Below are 19905 nucleotides of genomic sequence, written 5' to 3'. Positions count from 1 at the left end.
CTCAGTTTCATTTAAATATTATCAATAAAAATATTTTTTTAAAAAATAAATAAATAAACTAGTATCTTAACCACTACACTAGCCAAAGTAGCTCTGCGCATTAGTGGCCCGTCAACCATTTCTCAAGGACAGGAGCAAACCAAATCAACCTCAAGCCCCAGCTCTCCATAAAGGCAAACGCTGCTTGCTCTACCTAATGTCAACATAGCTGGCTGGAGAATTCTGAGAGTTGAAGCCTTTGCTGTATGGGATTACTCTGCGTGGTTGGAGAACTGACAGTGGAAGCACAGGTCTCTTCTGCTAATAACCCAGATAAAAGGAAACGTCCCTGCCTCTTCCCCTCTGGGCTTTCTTTTTTCTTTTAGTTGTTGCTGAGGCAGCAAAGGAGTTGGCAGTGCTCTTTAAGCTGGCTGTTTTCTACTGGCACCCTTATGGGATAATGGCGGTTAATGAGAAAAGGAAGGCACATTCTCTCTTTCTTGTGCTTTCTGACAACCAAAGAATACTGAGAAGACCTCTGAGGGAGAAGAGATAGTCTGAGAAAGTTCAGAGATAGAATGTCATTCTAAAAACACATCTAATGTTCCACTCGGTTTCTGCACTTTCATCATCAACAATCATGGTATTTTTAGCCTAAGAAAAAGCAATGGCAGAATTTGTGCAGATTTAAAAGGAAAAAAAATCCACATGAAGTATTGGATAGAACTAGCCATCTAGGCCACACTCTCCAATTTTTCCCCCTCATATGAAGGTCATGCTCCCTTAAGAAAAAAACGCTATAATGGGCAGGCCCAAACTTTAAAGTAAGCAATCATAGGTACACGGTACATTTGGATTGGACAGGTGTTTCAAACGTGGAATACTCTTGAATTCAGCATTCCAGGGGTTTTATTACATTCCAAGGATCTCACTCTCCCCTTTTCCTGGCATTTTGAAGTGCATTCATTTCTCAATAGACTATTTTCAAGATCCACTTTTAACACTTATATTTCTGTGTATGATTCTTTTGTAAAACAAGGATTTCTCAGAATCATTAAAGGTATGTATGTAGTATAGCTTCGGATATAAACCCAAACAATAGTCGACAAACTGATTGGAAGCATTAACCAGTGTATCTACAGCAGGGGTCTCCAACCGCCGGTCCGCGGACCGGGACCGGGCCGTTGGGGGTTTTCAGCCGGTCCACGGCGCCAGGGCCCCCTCGGCCTTTCCGCGCTGCCCACCGCCCGCCCGATTTGCCCCCTCTGCTCCTCTGCCACCTCCTGCCTTTCACCGCAGCTCCTCCCGCACCCGGAACGCACGCCCTGCCCGCCTCACATTTGCCGAGAGGACTTTCGCCCCGGGCTCTCAGCAAGGGGGCTGCATGAGAGGCGGGGCCGGCGGAAGGTGATATTCAATGTCGGGGGCGCACGGGCGGTTTTGCGCGCGCTCCCTATCTCCCTGCTAGCCCACTCGGAATACTGTATTCAAAATAAGAAAAGCCTTCGCCGGCAAAGGCTTTTCTTATTTTGAATACGTATTCCGAGTGGGCTAGCAGGGAGATAGGGAGCGCGCGCAAAACCGCCCGTGCGCCCCCGACATTGAATATCACCTTCCGCCGGCCCCGCCTCTCATGCAAACCCCCTTGCTGAGAGCCCGGGGCGAAAGTCCTCTCGGCAAATGTGAGGCGGGCAGGGCGTGCGCGCGTCACCGCTGAGAAGAACGGAGAGAGAACGAGAGTGAGTGAAGGCAACAGACAGCAAGATAGAGAGAAAGTGAGAAAGAGAGAGTGAGAGAAAGGGGGGGAGAGAAAGAGATAGCAAGAGAGAGAGAACAAGAGAGAGAAAGAGTGTGAGAAACAAAACAAGAGAGAAAGAGTGAGAGAGAGAGAAAGCAAAAGAGACAGAAAGAAAACAAGAGAGAGAAAGTGAGAAGAAGAGAGAGAAAGAGGGGGAGAGAGAGAGAAAGAGAGAGGGGGGAGAGAGAGAAAGAGAGGGAGAAAGAGAGGGAAAGGGGGGAGAGATAGCAAGAGAGGGAGAGAGAAAGAGAGAGGGAAAGGGGGAGAGAGGGGGGAGAGAAAGAGGAGATAAAGGAAGAGGAGAGAGAGAAAGGAAGAGAAAGAAAGAAAGAGGGATAGAAAGAGAGAGAGAGTGAGAGATGCTCAGTGAGCCTTTCTTTGAAGTTGCCTTTCTTTCTTTCTTTCTCTTTCTTTCTTTCTTGCTCTTTTTCTTTCTCTCTTTTACCTTTCCTTCCTCTATTTCTTTTCTTTCTTCTTCCTACCTTCTTCCCTCCCTCCCTCCAGTCCTTCCTCTCTTACTCTCCCCTTTCATAAGTTTCCTTGCTTCCTTCCTCTGTTCCTGTCCCTTCCCTCTTTCCTTCTTTCTTCCTTCCTTCCTTTCCTCCCTTCCTTTCCTCCCTCCATTTCTTGCTTTCCTTTTCCTTCCTCCCTTCTTTCCTCCCTCATTCCCTTCTTTCACTCCTTCCTCTCTTACTCTCCCCTTTCACACCTTTCTTTGCTTCTTTGCACCCTTCTTCTGTTCCTGTACCTTCCCTCTTTCCTTCCTTCCTTCCCACCCTCCGTCCATTCATTCACCCATTCCTCTCTTGATCGCCCCTTTTACGGCGCCGCTGACAGCTAGCTCCCCCCCCCCCACCGGGCCATGGAAAACTGGTCTAGCTGAAAGCCGGTCCCTGGTGCAAAAAAGGTTGGGGACCTCTGATCTACAGGACACAGCTAAGCCTCTGCTGCACCAATTTTGCTAAACTGAGGAAAACCATTTTTTAAAAAAATAATTTTATAGAGGGGTTTTTTTAGGAAAAAGAAAAGTGCAAAAAAGCAGTTAAGAAAAAAGACAATAATAAAGAGGCTTCTTCCAATCTTCATCACATTGAGTACAAACCAACATACTAATTTTGACCCTCTTTTAAAGTTACAAACAGAAAGAAAATTCTTCTCTCCAAAGCCTATTATCTATATGTTTTCCAGAAATTATCTTTTTTTCAGACGTTAACATAAATATCAAATAGTTTCTCTGATCAAACAGTCTAACTTTATATTCTTTCTTTTTTGTTCTGCACAATCTTTAAATCATCCCTACTCCATTTGGCATTGCAAGAATTAATCTTTCATCATTCTCTAAATGTAAAATAAATCTTCAAACCTTTAACCAGCCTACTTTGTAAATCTCCTAGTGAGAAGAATTTCTTTTGAAGCTGTTCCATATCCATATCCTTTTCTTCCTACAAAGAGGCATTGTCCAGAATTTCTTGTCATGATTGTGACAGATCCAGATCCTTTTCTTGATTTTTGCATTTCCATTTTACTCATCTAAATTTTGTTATCTCCCATGCCCTCAAACTATAACAGGTAAAAGGTTTTTCTTTAATTTCTCATTGTCTTCTAAAAGATTTGTTATTAATATTTCAGTCCATGTAAATCTGAGGTGGTGCTGGCCTTGAACTAACAAAGAAGACATTGCAAAGCTTAAGCAAAGAATTCCAGATTAAATTTAGTCAAATTTCTACAAGGAGTGAGCTAAGAAATTATAAGAAAAAGTTCCTGAAAGCACATAGGGCTCACAAATACCATAGAGATTCCATGTTGATATCATGCAATACTCTTTCCATCAGTAGTTCTTAAAAGTAGTTTCAAAAGGATTCCTTTTGCGCAAAAGGCATTGAATCATTGGCGAAACCCATTCCCTGCTTGGCAGAGTACTATGTTCATCACCTGCTATCATACAAGGATCCCAAAACAGGTGTCCCCAACCCCCCAGTCCATGGTATGCTGGAAACTGGGCCATGCAAACAAGCAAAGCCCCATCTGGGGGATGCAGGCAACACATGAAATCACATCCCCTCTGGTCTACAGAAAAATCTCTCCATAAAACCGGTTCCTGGTGCCCAAAAAGTTGGGGCCTGCTGTCCTAGAACACTGAAGCCAAATTTGTTTGTACAGCCTCCAGGATCCCTTTACCTGCAATTCTCCAGCCCCTCCTCGTGTACAACCATACCTACCCTGAGGATTTCTCTGGCTTAGGTGGCAGCACCAGAGGCTTCCCACTAGTGTTGGCCATCTTGCATGATTTAGAACGCTGTACAGGAGCCTCCTTTACTTCACCTTGTGGTTCCCCTTCCTCAGCGGAGCGGTTTCTCCCTCGCAACTTAGCCTAGGATCAAGAGCAGAAGAATTACAAGCAGGCCCCAGCAAAGCTCCTAACCTTTGCTAACAAGCTATCCCATACGTCCTCTCCCGATTCTTCATTATTATCCTCTTGCTTTCATTATACTTTAACACAGTGGTTCTCAACCTGGGGGTCAGGACCCCTTTGGGGGTCGAATGACCGTTTCACGGGGGTCGCCTAGCTAAGGCCATGGGAAAAGGCAAATTTCTCATGGTGTTAGGAACTAAAGTTTCTATTTTGGCTCCTTGGATTATATTTTTACAATCCAACCAATCAGGTGTTGACAGTGGGGGTGTCCCTCTGACCTTCCTGCCAATTAGCTCCAAGCTCTGTTGGAGAGAATTGCCGCTGGACTTATGGTTGTGGGTCACCACAAGATGAGGAACTGTATTAAGGGGTCGTGGCATTAGAAATGTTGAGAACCACTGCTTTAACAGATTTAGGAGATCAGATGCTCGGGCCCTTTTATACCTTAATCTCCTAATCTCACAGGCAAAATTGATTTCAATTTGGGATGATTTTAACAATCCAGTTTCCAGAAACCAATCTGACAATATATTATAATTTCTTCTGTTTTGTCCTCACTTCCCTTTACACCTTACCTTCAAAGCTGAAGGACTGAGGCCTGGGAAGAGGGCTACCTTTACCCCCTTGGACAACGGAGAGCTTCGTGACTTCTTGCTCTTTGATTCCTCGGGGACTTCTTCATCAGAAACTGCAGAAACTAATTTGGGCTCTGGGGAAAGGTGAGGAGAGAAAAATCTACAAAGATTAATGCACAATGAAGTATACTCCCTTAAACCAAAACAATATCAAAGAACTTGGTAAAAGTTTGGAGCCTATAATAAAGGTTCAAAGCACAACTGAAATTGTGGTTACTTAAAAAAATTATCCCTTGCCTCCAATTCTCCTCCATTTTTAGATTGCTTTTATTTTATTTTATAGACTATTTCTAGACCATTAGAGAGGACACATGCCTTCATGGACTCCTTTCAAATATCAAGTACCATGATGGCATTAGAAAAGAACAGATGTCAGAATTTCAGTAAATCATTAATAATGAACTATGACTGGTAAGTTCTAAACGTAGGGCAAAGTATAGGTGTTGCCTTCTTTTGGAAACAGATAAATCGATAACTAACAGTTAACTAACAGTATGTGAGAATGATGTTGGAGACAGGAGGAATTGCTGCACACTAAGCAAAGTTCCTATAAGAAGTAGTCAAGCCCACAGAAGGACTGCACCCTCAGAAAGGATATCTCTACTTTCTTGAATTGTAAAAGGGGGGGGGGAGGAGGAGATATACTTTCAGACTTGCAAGCTTATGAAACCTTCAATTAAAGACAGGGCTAGTACTCCTTGATGGGCTTCTTCTATGGACTACATCACAAGGCTGACATCAACATACACAATAGCTGGACAGGAACATGATGCACACAAATGACAGAACCAAGGAAAACAGAAACAACCAGGCGGTGAAATGTTCTCAGTTGGCTCGTGCCTGTCAGTCATTGGAGAGCAGGTCGTGAAGGGATCGCCAGGCTCCGCCCACCTGCCCGAATGCCACCATTTGGGGTTTTTTACCCTCCGCACATATTCTGTGCATGCGTGGAGGGTAAAAAAAGCCAAATGACGGCATCTGGGCAGGTGGGCAGAGCCTCATGCTCCCTTCGCGACTGGCTCTCCGATGACTGACAGGCACAAGCAAACCGGGAGCATTTCACCCCTGGACACAACATATAATGCTGGTAACAAAAATGAGTAATTCATCCGTTGGTGGCATTTTACCTGTAGAATCTCTGAACATCCAGCTGTCCCTGTCCTCCTCTAACACAGTACCTCCTGCTCGGGTGAATGGGGCTCGGTGACCCCGCTTGCGCCCCAAATTTGCACGGTCCCGATGTGCACTATTATCAAGAATTTCCATATCCTGAAAGCAATACAGAAGTCAAAACATCATCTATTCTTAAAATGGTGTTACTTGGGATTTAATGACTAAATTACTGCTACTGCCATAACTCCCACGTTGCTCCGCCAATGTTACCATAGAGCAGTGATGGCAAACCTTTTTTGGTTTGCGTGCCAAAAGGGGTGTGTGTGTTAGCATGTGTATCTGCCCACACCCGTCCCCCCCCCCCCCATGAATGTGCACCACTACCCCCGCACATGCGCACATTTCTGAAGCCTGGTAGGTGAAAAAAAATGCCCAAACAGGCAAACAGGAAGTTCGGGAAAACGCACTTCCTATTTGCCCATTGTGCTGTTTTTTGCACTCCGGGGCTTCAGGAAGCTTGCCTGAACCCTCCAGAGTGCAAAAAAACAGCACAATGGCAAACCGGAAGTGCGTTTTCCTGAACTTCCGGTTTTGTCTGTTGTGTGATATTTTTTGCCTCCAGGGCTTCAGGGAAGCATTTGGAGGGCGGAACAGCCTTTCCGAAGGCCAGAAATCAGCTTGGGAGCTGAAACGTGGCAGAGTTTTGCGTGCCCTCTGATATGGCTCTGTGTGCCACCTGTGGCACACCTGCCATAGGTTCGCCATCATGGTCATAGAGCCTTCTTATCTTACAAGTAGCCACCCCTGCTACTACTTGCCTCCAAGAAAGTGAATTTTTCTCTTGTTAATGCTTCAGCTCCCTCCGAAGCACAATCATCCTGGGAAACAGGTTGCGTGGATTGACTTTCACTTTGCCTTTCAGGTGGCTGGCTCCCATTTCCACTGTTCCACTGCCTGATGTCACCATCCGTGTCGGATAAAACCTCTCCCACGTCCTCCAATGGGAATGGAGACGGCCTGATCTTTTCAGCGGCTGGCACCAGCTCACTGGGCAAGGTATTCAGCTTCCTCCCTTCTTCCAAATGGCAGCTATGGAAGGAGGCAGGTCTCTTCTGCTGGAGCTCTGGTCTGCTGGCACTACTAGAAACCATTCCTTCCAGCAGGCAGCTGGGACTGGACAGGCGCTGACTATGGCATTTTCTGCTTCAGTTTGAGATAAAGAGACAAAGTAGAATTCTTAAGAAGGTTTCGTTTTAATGGTTTGCTCTACTTGTTTCTTTCCTATCAACCTGCCCCAAGTTTAGCTGCTCCCTTTTTAAAAAATGTTTTCTGACTGTGAGAGTAATGATTATTGATTGATTGATTGATTGATTGATTGATTGAATTTATATGCCGCCCCTCTGTATTTACGACTGAGCTGCATAGTTAAAAGGCTGTGTAGAGGACTTTCCAGATATAATAAAGATATAATATAATATTGAAGTGGACAAGAAAGGATTCAAACATACACTCAATAAAAAGCAGCATAACTATATTGAATATGAATCATTACAAAAATTACTAATCATTAATGAGGCCGTACCACTTAAAAAATGCACGTAAGATTTTAAAAAAATCCAAGGCAACTAAACATTGCAGAGAAAGCAGGAAGAAAAGAAAAATGTATGTTTTTATCTTACCATCAAGTGAAATATAATAGTTGTTTTATAAGTCACTACCTAACTACTACATCAAGGAGCCGAGGTGGCGCAGCAGGTAGAGTGCAGTACTGCAGGACACTAAAACTGACCAGATCTGTAGGTCAGCAGTTCAAATCTCATCACCGGCTGAAGGCTGACTCAGCCTTCCATCCTTCCGAGGTGAGTAAAATGAGGACCCGGATTGTGGGGGCAATAGGCTGGCTCTGTGAAAAAGTGCTATTGCTAACATGTTGTAAGCCACCCTGAATCTAAGGAGAAGGGCAGCACAAAAACCCCCGAATAAATAAATAAACAAACAAACCACCTTTATATATAGTTTTTAACTCACAAGTTAACCCCAAGATCCTGGCTTAAAAACCTTCTTTAAATCCCCCCCCCCCCCCGAAAAAAACAGGCTGAAAAAAGCTTCAAAAATGCCCCCCCCCTCAAAAACAGCCCAGAAAAAGCCTCGAAAATGCTGAATAAACCCTCGAAAACGGGCAGGAAAAAAAGCTGGAAAAAGCCCCCAAAGGGTCCAAAAATGTGGTGCACGAAGACCAAAAGCATTTTTTTCCTCTTCAAAATGTAGGTGGGTCTTACTGTTGAAAAATATAGTAAATCTTTCTCTTCTCCCTTACTTGCTCCCCCATCATTTTATTCTGAAAACAATTTCCTCCTGAGCAGATTTCCTTTAACTATTACGATTGTATTGTGTATATGCAACAGTGCACACAACCAGATAATACGACAGGAAAAACTAGTTATGATTTCTTGGAATTACAATCTGGAGGGTGATTGAGAGGGGAGAACTGACATAATCAATACAGAGCGAACCTTGACAATTGTTTACATTAAGCTGTCAAAATATACCTCTCAATATAGGGTTACTGCACAATTTAAAGTATCCTATCAATCCAGATTTTGAGTTGGAAAGAGAAGAACATTATGTAGAAGACTTCCTCTTCCCTATCTATTCAAACCAACCCAGCCACTACTTCTTCTGAATAAGAGTTCTTATTCATCTTTAAAACTGTATGCCTGTGTTCTTGATAATCATGTTTCACATCTCGTTGACCCTTTACCAAAATCAAGTGAATAACCTTAGGCATCTTTTAGCATCATAAGCTTCATGAAGTAAATGATGGCTATTCTGAATTATTTAAAAGTGATTAACTTTTTCTCTCCAACATTTAGAGAGACATAGATAACATAATTTGATGACATTAAGAATGTGCTGCATTTTTATTGTTATGCAGAAGGACCTATAGATTTATTTATAAATATTATGTAGAAGCACTTTCTCACATCCTCTTCCTTTCACAATAATGTCAAGCAATTGAGGGCATTCTGCAAGAATGAGCCAAGAATCCATATGCCTTATTCCATTCAGTGAGATGAATTCCTCTAACAGTAGAATACAGGGGAAAATTGATTTAAGAAAATGAGGTATAAATATGAATGGTGCATGTTACACCAACACTCCGCAGTCTGCATTGGTTGCCGATCAATTTCCGGTAACAATTCAAAGTGTTGGTTATGACCTATAACGCTCTTCATGGCATTGGACCAGAATATCTCCAGGATTGCCTTCTGCTGCACGAATCCCAGTGACCGGTTAGGTCCCAGAGTTGGCCTTCTCCGGGTCCCGTCGACTAAACAATGTCGTTTGGCAGGATGCAGGAGAAGAGCCTTCTCTGTGGTGGCCTCCACCATCTGGAACCAGTTCCCCCCGGAGATCAGAACTGCCCCCACCCTCCTTGCCTTTCGTAAAGTTCTTAAGACCCATCTCTGCCGTCAGGCATGGGGGAAGTGAGACATCTCCCCCGGGCCTTTACAGTTTATACATGGTATGTTTGTGTGTATGTTTGCTTTTAATAATGGGGTTTTTTAGTGTTTTTTAAATTATTAGATTTGTTCTTACATTGTCTTTTTTTATTGTTGTGAGCCGCCCTGAGTCTACGGAGAGGGGCGGCATACAAATCTAATAAATAATAATAATAATAATAATAATAATAATAATAATAATAATAATAATAATGCAAGCTGAAAACGGGCCCAATGTCAGTGCAAGACTGAGAAAAAGAGAACAACAGAGTAAGAACAGCCGACTATAATTCTGCATTCCTGTCCAGCTAACTTGTTTTCAAAGATGTTATTTCTTCAGCAAAAGAAAGAGTCATGGTTCCAAAACTGAGAATCTCCATGGGATAGTTCTGTTCCACTACTTTGGCAAGAGACAAAATTGTTCCATATTTTTTACCACCCAGATTATTTTTCCCTTTGGATTGCCTCAGAGCAATCTACTAAATAAAAAAATAAACAACATCTTCTCAGGATAGGTGGGGAATTCTTGCTGCAACGTTACACCACACAGCTGCTCTAAATCTTCAGCCATATTTAACTTCCATCAAGGTCCAGTGGTTCAATAGGAAAGATATATTAGGGTCATATCAGGATACAGTTCAGTGAACATTTACCTTAGGGGTGAAATCTTCCTGTTCGCTCCTGCCTGTCGGCCATAGGAGAGCCAGTCGCAAAGACAGCATGAGACTCTGCTCACCCACCTGGACGCTGCCATTTGGGTTCTTTTACCCTCTGTGCATGTACAGAATACTTTGCGCATGTGCAGAGGGTAAATGAACCCAAATGGTGGCGTCTGGGCGGAACCTCGAGCTGCCTTTGCAACCAGCTCTCTGACAACCAACAGGCAAGAGTAAACTGGGAGCATTTCGCCCCTGCATTACTTATGAGTAGTGTTGGGTGAACCGAAGTTTGCAAAGTTCGGTATACCGAACCCGAACTCGAAGTTTGGCAAAAGTTCGGGTTCAGGAGAATGCCGAGAAGCGCTGCCGCCCAGCTGTCACCTTCCGAAACAGCCGGGGTGCTTCTCAGCATTCTCCTGAACGCCGAACCCGGAAGTTCGGGTTCAGGTGAACGCCGAGAAACGCCGCCACCCGGCTGTCACCTTCTCAGAAGAGCCGGGGAGCTGTCGGCCGGTCGGGAGGCGCAAATGGAGGTGGGGAATCCCAATAGGGGATTCCATGGGCGGAGCTTTGACATCCCCGTTTCGGCCAGCCAGGAAGGATGTCTCCATGACGTCAAAGCTTCGCCCGTGGAATCCCCTATTGGGGATTGCGTTCACCCGAACCCGAACTTTTGCTGAACTTCCAGGTTCAGCATTCAGGAGAATGCCGAGAAGTGCCCCAGCTGTTTCGGAAGGTGACAGTCAAGCGACGGCACTCCTCGGCTACTCGTGTTCGGGTAAAGTTCAGGTTCGGCACCGAACCTGATCTTTTATGGCAAAAGTTCGGGTGCCGAACCTGAACTTTGTTGGGTTCACCCAACACTACTTATGAGTCCTTGCAATGCACTGCTTCTTGACATCAATCTTGCAACATTACATTACACTTTCCCCCTGGAAGCTGTGTGATATTTCACGCACGGTAACATAAGTTGCAGTAGATCAACAGTGGAATGTGAGGAGGGGTGATAATGAAACTAATTATTGAAAAGCTGTCATATAAGAAGATCTATGATCAGGAACATAGGAAAGTCGATGATGGTCCAAATATATACATTAAAAAGAAATAATCTCATTATCTACTTAAGAGAATGGATTCTGAAGGTCCTTGGTGTTACTAATATTTTATAAATTTTGAGAAATACAACAGCAAATGGAACAGCTCTTCCACCAGAGACTAACTTTACACATTTGATCATTTGTAACAAGTCAAACTGACATCTGTGTATTCATTTTGCAGCAATGTTGATATCTTGCTACATTTTCCCAAGTAGAAAAATCAGAGCAATGTTATCTTTGTTGTGAGCCTCCCAGAGTCCTTTGGGAATTGGGCAGCATACAAATTTAATAAATAAATAAACAAACTGTAACTACTAAGTCTACAACTGGGGCTTTTGGCCAGATTAGATAGAGTGCCAGAAAGCACAGCTTCAAGATGCATTATATAACATTATTTCTCTATGCCTGCTTCTCTCAACAGTAACAAAGAGCATATATATTCAGTTTCCACTTGTGGCTATCCTATCACTCTTACATCTCCCCTGTCTTATTATTTAATGAACAATTTATGGATAAATATGATTTTAAGCATCAGTTCCCAATGACCCTAGCTAGCAATTGCACCTTAGCTACAAGTGAAAAGTCCAAGTTATTTCCCACTTGATTTAAAAGAGCATTCCTCAGCCTGCACATTAATCAGAGCTGTGGCATTCAATTTCTAAAATTTCAATTCATCATAGCCTTACTGGAAATTAAAATCGCACACCTTTGTATCCAGTTGGGATAGGCTGTTTTAGATAAGGATAACATTGACATAGCAACCATCTTAATTGTGAACTGAATTGTATTTCCACAGAACAACAATATGAGCATTGCAGATCTGGGTCCTCCCAATGCTGTCTGACTTTCAGAGCAAGTTGCAACGTATTTAATCAAGTCTACATGGCAAAGAACTACTGCACATAGCACTGCGTACACCAAGAACTGATAACTTGCAATAATGAAAGGAATCACAGCCAAGCACAATAAGATATCAGCAATTACTCATTCACCATAGTTGATTAACAAATCAATCCAAGAGCAAAATTAATTGCTACTTTATATTCCTTGTGTTAGTCCATTCCTTCCTTCTTTGCATCTCTACTATCAAACAATTGTAACAAGCTTTTACCTCTCTCCACATACTGGTGTTGCTCCTTGGTGCTGCATCACATCATCAACCAAACTAGTAGCCCCCAAACGACAGCTCCCATCTGTATATGCCACTTCAGCCCCATCCAAAGCCTTGGGTCTCAAACCAGTTACATCTGTCTTTATGCGGTCAGATAAATCCATATTGTTAATTAAATCTGCTTGCCCAACATCAGGTTCTCTGCCTTCTTCTGCATTCACCAATCTTGGGTTTGGTGTGGCAGATGAAGTTTCCATGCCAAAAGGACTGACCCAGTCAAGGTGCTTCTTTGCAGGTTCTTCATAAGCTTCTAAGTTCTCAACTTTTAAGTCACCGGAGATAGCCAATTCTCCAGCATCAAGATGCTGAGTCCATTCAGGTTCACCTTCTCCAATTCCTCGGGGTTCGTCGATGGCCAAATGTATTAAATTCCCAACCTGATGTATTAGGTTGTCAGTTGATTCCTCTAAATCAACTGTGACTTTTTGATCGGACAAATCTAATGAGCCAAATCCAGCTATTAGATCCTGTCCCGTAGTATCATTCTGTTCGCATTCTGAGAACTTAAAAGTGTCTTTGACCCAATTTCCTCTACCAGTAGTATCCTCTCGTGGTTCAAATTTACCCAGGCAGTATTCGTCAGCCCAAACTGGTCTTCGGGCATGGAATTCTTGATTATCCACCTCCATCTGAGAGTTACTGCCGCCATCTGTTTCAATTCTACAACCTATCTCGTCATTGTATTCTTTGGCTCCATCAGATTTACCAGCACTGAATTGGTTTGGGGCAATTTCTGTATCACATCTACTAGGTGAGTCACACTGTTTGACATTCAGTTTAGACTCTGGGTAACTGCCATCATCAAAGCCATATGTATCGGGTCGGGAGCCCTGCTGAAAACTAAGTTGAGCTTCTGGACGGCTCTGAGGTTCATGAGACAGTTCCACTTGATGGGCAGTGAATTCTCTTTGTGGTTGACTAGTACCGCTGCCAGAATCAGATCCACTAGGCCAGCCTAAATGGCTGGCACTAAACATAGAAACTGGGGTGGTATCATCTGAACGTTTGGCACTGAACTCTGTTTCCAGCTGGCTCTCAATAGTGTACTCACTAGCCACTTTTGCCAATTCAGGGCTGACACCTGATTCTGGACAACTGATATTTTCCATCTGATACGTGGGCCATTCGGTTGTTTCAGCAGCAGCAGCAGCATGATATTGGCTGCTCCAATCTGTCTTCTCAACCACAACAAACTCACTGCTCTGTTGATCACCGCCAGCATGGCAGAGAGTAGGCCAGCCGGGCTTCCTCATATAAGGTTCTGCGGGCTGACCCTCGTCAGTATTGATACCATAGGCGCTGGTCCAATTTGATTCCTCTGTTGGATGATCAGCACCATGGCTGCCGTAAGAAGCAAGCCACTCTTCTTGCACTGGACTGGGGCTGCCCAGTAATGGGGATCCTCTAGTCCATTCTTGCTGGTTGGTGCCAAATTCCATATCCTGATTTTTGGCATTACCAACAGTGTAGGAGTTTGGCCAGTCCTGTGAGCCAGTGCCAAATTCTCGATCCTGTTCTGTTTCTCCGAGCCATTTAACTTTGGTCGCATCGGCAGTCCAATCCAAGCCAAAGGTATCGGAATGATCAGCACGTACAATGCCAAACTCGCTACAGAGGTCTTTCCGTGACCATCCCAGAAGATCCTAAAAAAATAAGGGGGGAAAAACAAGACAAAGGGGGAAATTGTATGAGATTCTTACAGACGAAGGGTTGGGATAATAAACTAGAGCAGTGTTTCTCAACCTTGAAGATGTGTGGACTTCAACTCCCAGAATTCTGGGAGTTGAAGTCCACACATCTTCAAATGGCCAAGGTTGAGAAACACTGAATTAGAGGGATGTGAATGACAAGAAGCATAAATTAAAGCAAAGAAAAATAATCTAGGAACTATTCGTATTTTTCTTTTTTAAAAAATCTAAATATTTTAGCAAAAGTCCATATTTGGCACACAAAAGATCCCAGTTTCAGCCTGTATACAGGTCATCCTTGACTTACGATTACAACAGAGCTCCAAATTTCTGATGCTAAGCAAGAAATTGTTAATTGAGTTTTGTTCCATTTTGTGATCTTTCTTGCCACAGTTGTTAAGTGACTTTGCTTGTCAGAAGGTCGCAAAAGGGGATCACATGATCCCAGCATACTGCAACTGTCAATAAAAAAGAACCAGTTGCCAAGAGTCTGAATATTGATCATGCGACCAATGGATGCTGCAACCAATCATGTGAAAACTGCTCAAGTAACTTTTATCGGCTGTCGTCCAATACAAGTCAGATTGATACAAATCACAGTTGTAACTGAGAATGGTCATTTAACGACCAGTTGAGAACTATTTGGAGCTGGGAAAGACCTTTGACAGCAATTTTTTAAATCATTTAGATATTAAGAAGTAGAGATGTGTGGTTGTCCAAATATTGAACTCATGTTTGCAGCAATTTCATCATAGGCAATGTTACTGGAGCTACTCAGATTTAGAGTTCTACACTGAGAACTACAAAATCCCCAGCGTGCGTATGGACCCCTAACCTTCAACTGGTAAATCAGGATATAAATACAGTCTATCATACAAATGGTGAAACTACAACATTTGATCCAAAAGTCAAGATTAATTAAGATTGAAAATAAAAATTAGCCCCAGTTGTGAAAAGTCTAAATACTGAACTAGATGGATAAAGGGACTTTGACTTTTCACAGAAGCTTTTAACATTCCCAAACTACACGTGCACTGTTTGTTAATGGAAGCCACTTCCCACAGTAAGACACAACTATCTCTATATGTTACTCATGTATTATGATCCAATTTACAGTTATACATGTATCAATAAGTTTGAAAGCTATACCCAATCATATATAGATGCAGTATATTACAAATTTATTTATTTATTGGACTTATATGCCGCCCCTCTCCGTGGACTCGGGGCGGCTTACAACATTTTGATTAAAAAGATACAATATATAAAACATTTCTAAGCCAATTAAAATAATAGTTAATTTAAAAATTATCTTAAAAAACTAAACATTTAAGATATATTTAAAATACCAAATTTAAAATACATTTAAAATACCAAAGACACAAATAATTCTGAAACAGAAAAGTGGTATGATGTATAAAAATGAAAGGATGAAATATGCCAATAAAAATAAACAATCATCTATAAGGAATAATTAAGATAGTTTAGCAAGAAAGAAAAGTTTATATGGCCTAATTGGAACAGAGCAGTGAGTTTGTTGCAGTTATGAAGAGAAATTGGAGAAGCCAATATCATGAATTTTTATTCAAATTTCAAATTATGAAATTAATTCCCAGTGGAAATTAATTGTCCTAAATCTATCAACCCACTTGACTTTTCAGCTTTTATGACTACATCAATGGGCCCTTAATGGGATAAAGTCTCCCTCAATAATAGACAAAATGTATATAACTTAAGTCCTTAACTAAGGACAAGACTGTAATGGATCCAAACTATAACTTCTTAATAACCAAGAAGTCCAAGAAATCAAGAGTCATCTTCGATGCGCAGAGAGAAATGGATTTGGGAAAAGGAAAATTAACTTCTCCCAGATGACTGGAGGATTATCTCATATGGCAGCACCTTTTGGCTCAGCCTCTGTTCTTGTACATTCTGCAGCCACCCAACCAGTTTAACTACTTTATAGCTTCCTCAAAAAAAGGGCTGCCTGCTGTTCTTAAAGACAAGCCCTGGCTCAGTCCTCTAACTGGGCAGGAATGTTTACTCATCTAAACATGCTTGTGTCCATTTAACGCCTTCTATGCCTCATTCTTAGGCGCTGAGAAAGTTTGAATCCACTAAGATCTTCCCATCACTATTCTTTTTGAATAGAACACCGCCTTCCATAAAATGAACAGTGTTTTTACCTGTGGTCCTGCGGGATCTTCCATCTCAGATGTACTTCTTTTCTTTGTATCATCAGCGCTAGGCGGAGGAGATGCCAGAAGCTCATCTAGCCAATGTGAACTAGAACCAGGTTCAACTCCACCCAGTAGGTCAGAGTTCTCCATCTTAGCTTCCTGTGCCATAGCCAGGGCATCATCTTCCTCCTGACAGGTGTCAGCCGTCTGTATCTGGGCACTTTCTGAGAACAAGATGCAAGGCTCTGCAGGAGGAGCAGTTTCCTCTACACTTGGTAGTGGCTCCATTGCCCGTAGAGCCTCTTCCTCGTGGCTTGGGGGAAACTGGAGGAAATCATCACGATCCTCTTGGAAAGTAACCTCTTCAGCCACCACTGGGGCCCTTAGACTAGGGCTACCAATCGTTCTCTGGACAGACGGACCACCCGGTGCAGACAACTCAAGGGTAGAATGGCCTTCTAGCTGCCCTTCAACCTCCTTCCAATTGCTTTCAGATTCCTTATTGGCCCTGTGCTCACTAGCCTCAGTCTCCTCCTCTTTCCCGTTTCCTCCCTCTGAACCTGCCTCTTGATACGACCCTTGAATGGGAGGGACCTCTCCACCCAACTGAGCTTCCAAAAGACTGTCATCATCGTGTTCTTGAATGGGAGAGTTGGGAGGAGATACTAGTCTCTTCCCACTCAACTCCAGTCCCCGGTTAGGGAACGACCATTCAAACGACTGCGACAGGCTCCAACTAGAGTCTCCTCCTAAAGTCTGCTCTACAGGTGGGTCCTTCTCTCTTGGCAGGGCAGCTAAGGAACCTCCTAGTTCTTCCCTGGCCATTTTTCTACTCTGGGCTTGCACCACCCCCTCTGAAGCACGCCGCTGATTTAGCAGGGGAGCCTTCTCCTCGAGAGGAAGAATCTGTGCTTGGATTTTGAGATCACCTTCTCCCCTGTTGAGTGGGGTGTCTGGTAGGCACGAAGGGGACCCTGGAGGCTGATCAGAACAAGCATGGCACTTTGAAAGAATGCTAGGGGAGCCCGGCGATTCGGAGACTCCTGTAAGACACTGGCGAGATTGCAGATTATGCTCAACGGGCGGGTGGGTCAAACTGGCAGTGTGCTCAGGGGGAAGAGTGGCTTCAGGGTATCTTGCAGAAACATCTGCCGAGTTTGAAAGCAAGGGCTGTCCTGGAGAAGTCTTCATAGGAGATCCTGGAGGCCAGGGATCTGCAAGGGTTACAGTGGGGTCTGCAAACGGAACGCGACTGACAGCGTCTGCCAGAGAACCCCTGGGGGATTTAGCAGATCCATCAGGGGAGCCTGGTGGAAGCAAAGCTTCACTACATTGGACATCTGTTGGAAGGTAGGGAGCACCAGGGGGTTGGGTTGTTTCAGAAGGGGCATCGGGAGATCCAGGTGTGACTCTGGAAGAGAATTTGGCCTGGGGGAAAGAGACACACAGGAAGAACAAATTCAATCACCTTCTTTCCTCGAAAACTTCCAAAACAATTTTAGCAAAATCTTAGAACTTGATCATCTTGCAACCTATAGACCAGGACTTATTATTTAGAATATACTACAAGACTATCTGGCTCAATTATATCCCTTTTTCCCTTGAATCACTCCACATGCATCACCTTCCTGCCTTTTACACATCAACAGCAACCTTGAAAGCCCCTCTCCAAAGTATCGCCCCTATAGCCTTAAAGTCAGAAGACAATGAAATGCAAAGAGTGGAGCAGGAAGGGAAAAAGAGAAGCTGAAGAAATCAGTCAACATTGTGCCGTAACAATAAAAAAATGCATGCCCCACCCACCTCAGCCTTTTCCTTCTCCTTGATTAGATTTATAGAGAGAGAGAGGGAGAGGGCGCAACACAAAGCAGCGCTAAGTGAAACACACCCAATGAGCCCATGGCTCTCTTTCCTGAAGTGAGGCAAATGGAGTTAATCATTACCATCACCCATTCAGAGCAACCAGCAAGAGGCTGCTGTGCTTTCTCTCCTAGCAAATTTGTCCACAGGCTGAGCAGCGGGAACTGTTTCATACATACCTGCCAGGTCATTGAACTACATACTCTGAGTCACAACTGCTCCCTTCCCTCTGGCCATGGCCCCGTAACTTTGTATTAGAGCTTTGGTTCTCTCTGCGCAGTTAGCTTGGGGTGGTTTTTTTTAATTTATTTTAAGATCTGAAGAAACACTGCTCTATTCTTCTTTGCTTGGACATGAAGTGGTTAGTTTAAAAATTAAAAAGTACTGAAATAACTATCTAGACTCTCATAATCTACTAACCAGCATAGCTAAGATTTCTGCACTCCGGGTAATGCCATTCCAGATGGGGAAAAATATAAATTACCGGCGATAACATCTAACACAGCTAGCAGAGCTGAATATTTCACTCTGAAACACCAAAGCACCTGGATATATCGGCATAGAGAACTGTCTGCTTCTTTGTTTACCATGCCATAACCTATGCCCCAAAGAGCAACAAGTTTTTGGGCTAAGATAACCAATACTGATGCATGAAAAAGTTCCCTGCTAGGGTTAGAACTCTTCTTCTTGAAGAGAAGCATTAGTAGAGAAAGGAGACACGCACCCTACAGGGAGGGAGCCTGGAAGGAGAGAGGTGGCAGATACCCCTGAGACAGGAGAGAGCCTGGAAGGAGAGAGGCCAATGGAGGAATTGCCGAGCTGCAAATAACTCACACCAGGAGAAGACCGCGGACTGCTGGATTCAAGTTGGTCTCCCTCACAGCTCGTGCTAGGCGGGCTGGAGCTGCTAACAGAAAGATGTGTTGTCATTACCAGAAGAGAGACACCTTCTATTACTTCTACGAGGGCTATCTGGAAAGTAAAGTTGCAAAGCACGTAGCTCTCGTGGGGAATATCCGCGGGGGAGGTTGGTATTACTATCGTGTAGCGGGAAGCCAGGACTGCCTTCTGCCACATGAATCCCAGCGACCAGTTAGGTCCCACAGAGCTGGCCTTTTCCGGGTCCCGTCGACTAAACAATGTTGTCTGGCGGGACTCAGGGGAAGAGCCTTCTCTGTGGCGGCTCCGACCCTCTGGAACCAGCTCCCCCCAGATATCAGAGTTGCCCCCACCCTCCTTGCCTTTCGTAAGCTCCTCAAAACCCACCTCTGTCGTCAGGCATGGGGGAATTGAGATATTCCCTTCCCCCTAGGCTTATAAAATTTATGCATGGTATGTTTGTATGTATGATTGGTTCTTTAAATTGGGGTTTTCTAGATTATTTTTAATATTAGATTTGTTTACATTGTCTTTTTATTGTTGTTAGCCGCCCCGAGTCTGCGGAGAGGGGCAGCATACAAATCTGATTAAATATATAATAAATAAATAATAAAGCCAGCGGAAGAGAACGAGCAGTGCCAGTGGTCAGTAGGTCATCGACTGGCATTGCGGTGAAGGTTGGAGATGAGCGTCCTCATTCCGTTTCCCTCCAAGTGCGATGTGCGCTCTGTGATACGCTACCAGAATGCTAAGGGCATGAACGCTGCTGCAATGGGTGTTCAAAATTCAATTCAATTTATTAGATTTGTATGCCGCCCCTCTCCGATGACTCCTTGCTTACTGAAGTTCACAAAATCGACAGTCAGGGCCACCCGAGAATTTCTTGACCGTTTTGAGATTGAAGGCGAGGCTTTTCTCAACTGTATAGTG

At 43.6% G+C, this 19905-nt stretch overlaps 1 protein-coding gene across 10 annotated transcripts in view; it reads right to left on the bottom strand.

The window, feature by feature from the left end:
- Nucleotides 1–19905, bottom strand: part of TNKS1BP1 (tankyrase 1 binding protein 1) — a 48220-nt gene that overhangs the window by 12966 nt on the left and 15349 nt on the right. For 4 of the 10 annotated variants that reach the window (XM_070727402.1, XM_070727466.1, XM_070727443.1 and 1 more), the window contains exons 4-10: nt 18931–19003; nt 16243–17664; nt 12309–14011; nt 6757–7141; nt 5953–6094; nt 4766–4899; nt 3997–4148 (exon numbers count right to left, since the gene is read on the bottom strand). In XM_070727402.1, the coding sequence (XP_070583503.1) occupies nt 3997–4148; nt 4766–4899; nt 5953–6094; nt 6757–7141; nt 12309–14011; nt 16243–17664; nt 18931–19003 (4011 nt within the window). The remainder of the gene's footprint in view (nt 1–3996; nt 4149–4765; nt 4900–5952; nt 6095–6756; nt 7142–12308; nt 14012–16242; nt 17665–18930; nt 19004–19905) is intronic. The other 6 variants (XM_070727410.1, XM_070727458.1, XM_070727418.1 and 3 more) reach the window with 4 other exon arrangements.

Source organism: Erythrolamprus reginae, chromosome 1 (genome assembly GCF_031021105.1).
Source record: "Erythrolamprus reginae isolate rEryReg1 chromosome 1, rEryReg1.hap1, whole genome shotgun sequence".
Classification (NCBI taxonomy): Eukaryota; Metazoa; Chordata; class Lepidosauria; order Squamata; family Dipsadidae; genus Erythrolamprus; species Erythrolamprus reginae.
This window is presented reverse-complemented; position numbering and strand designations above follow the sequence as displayed.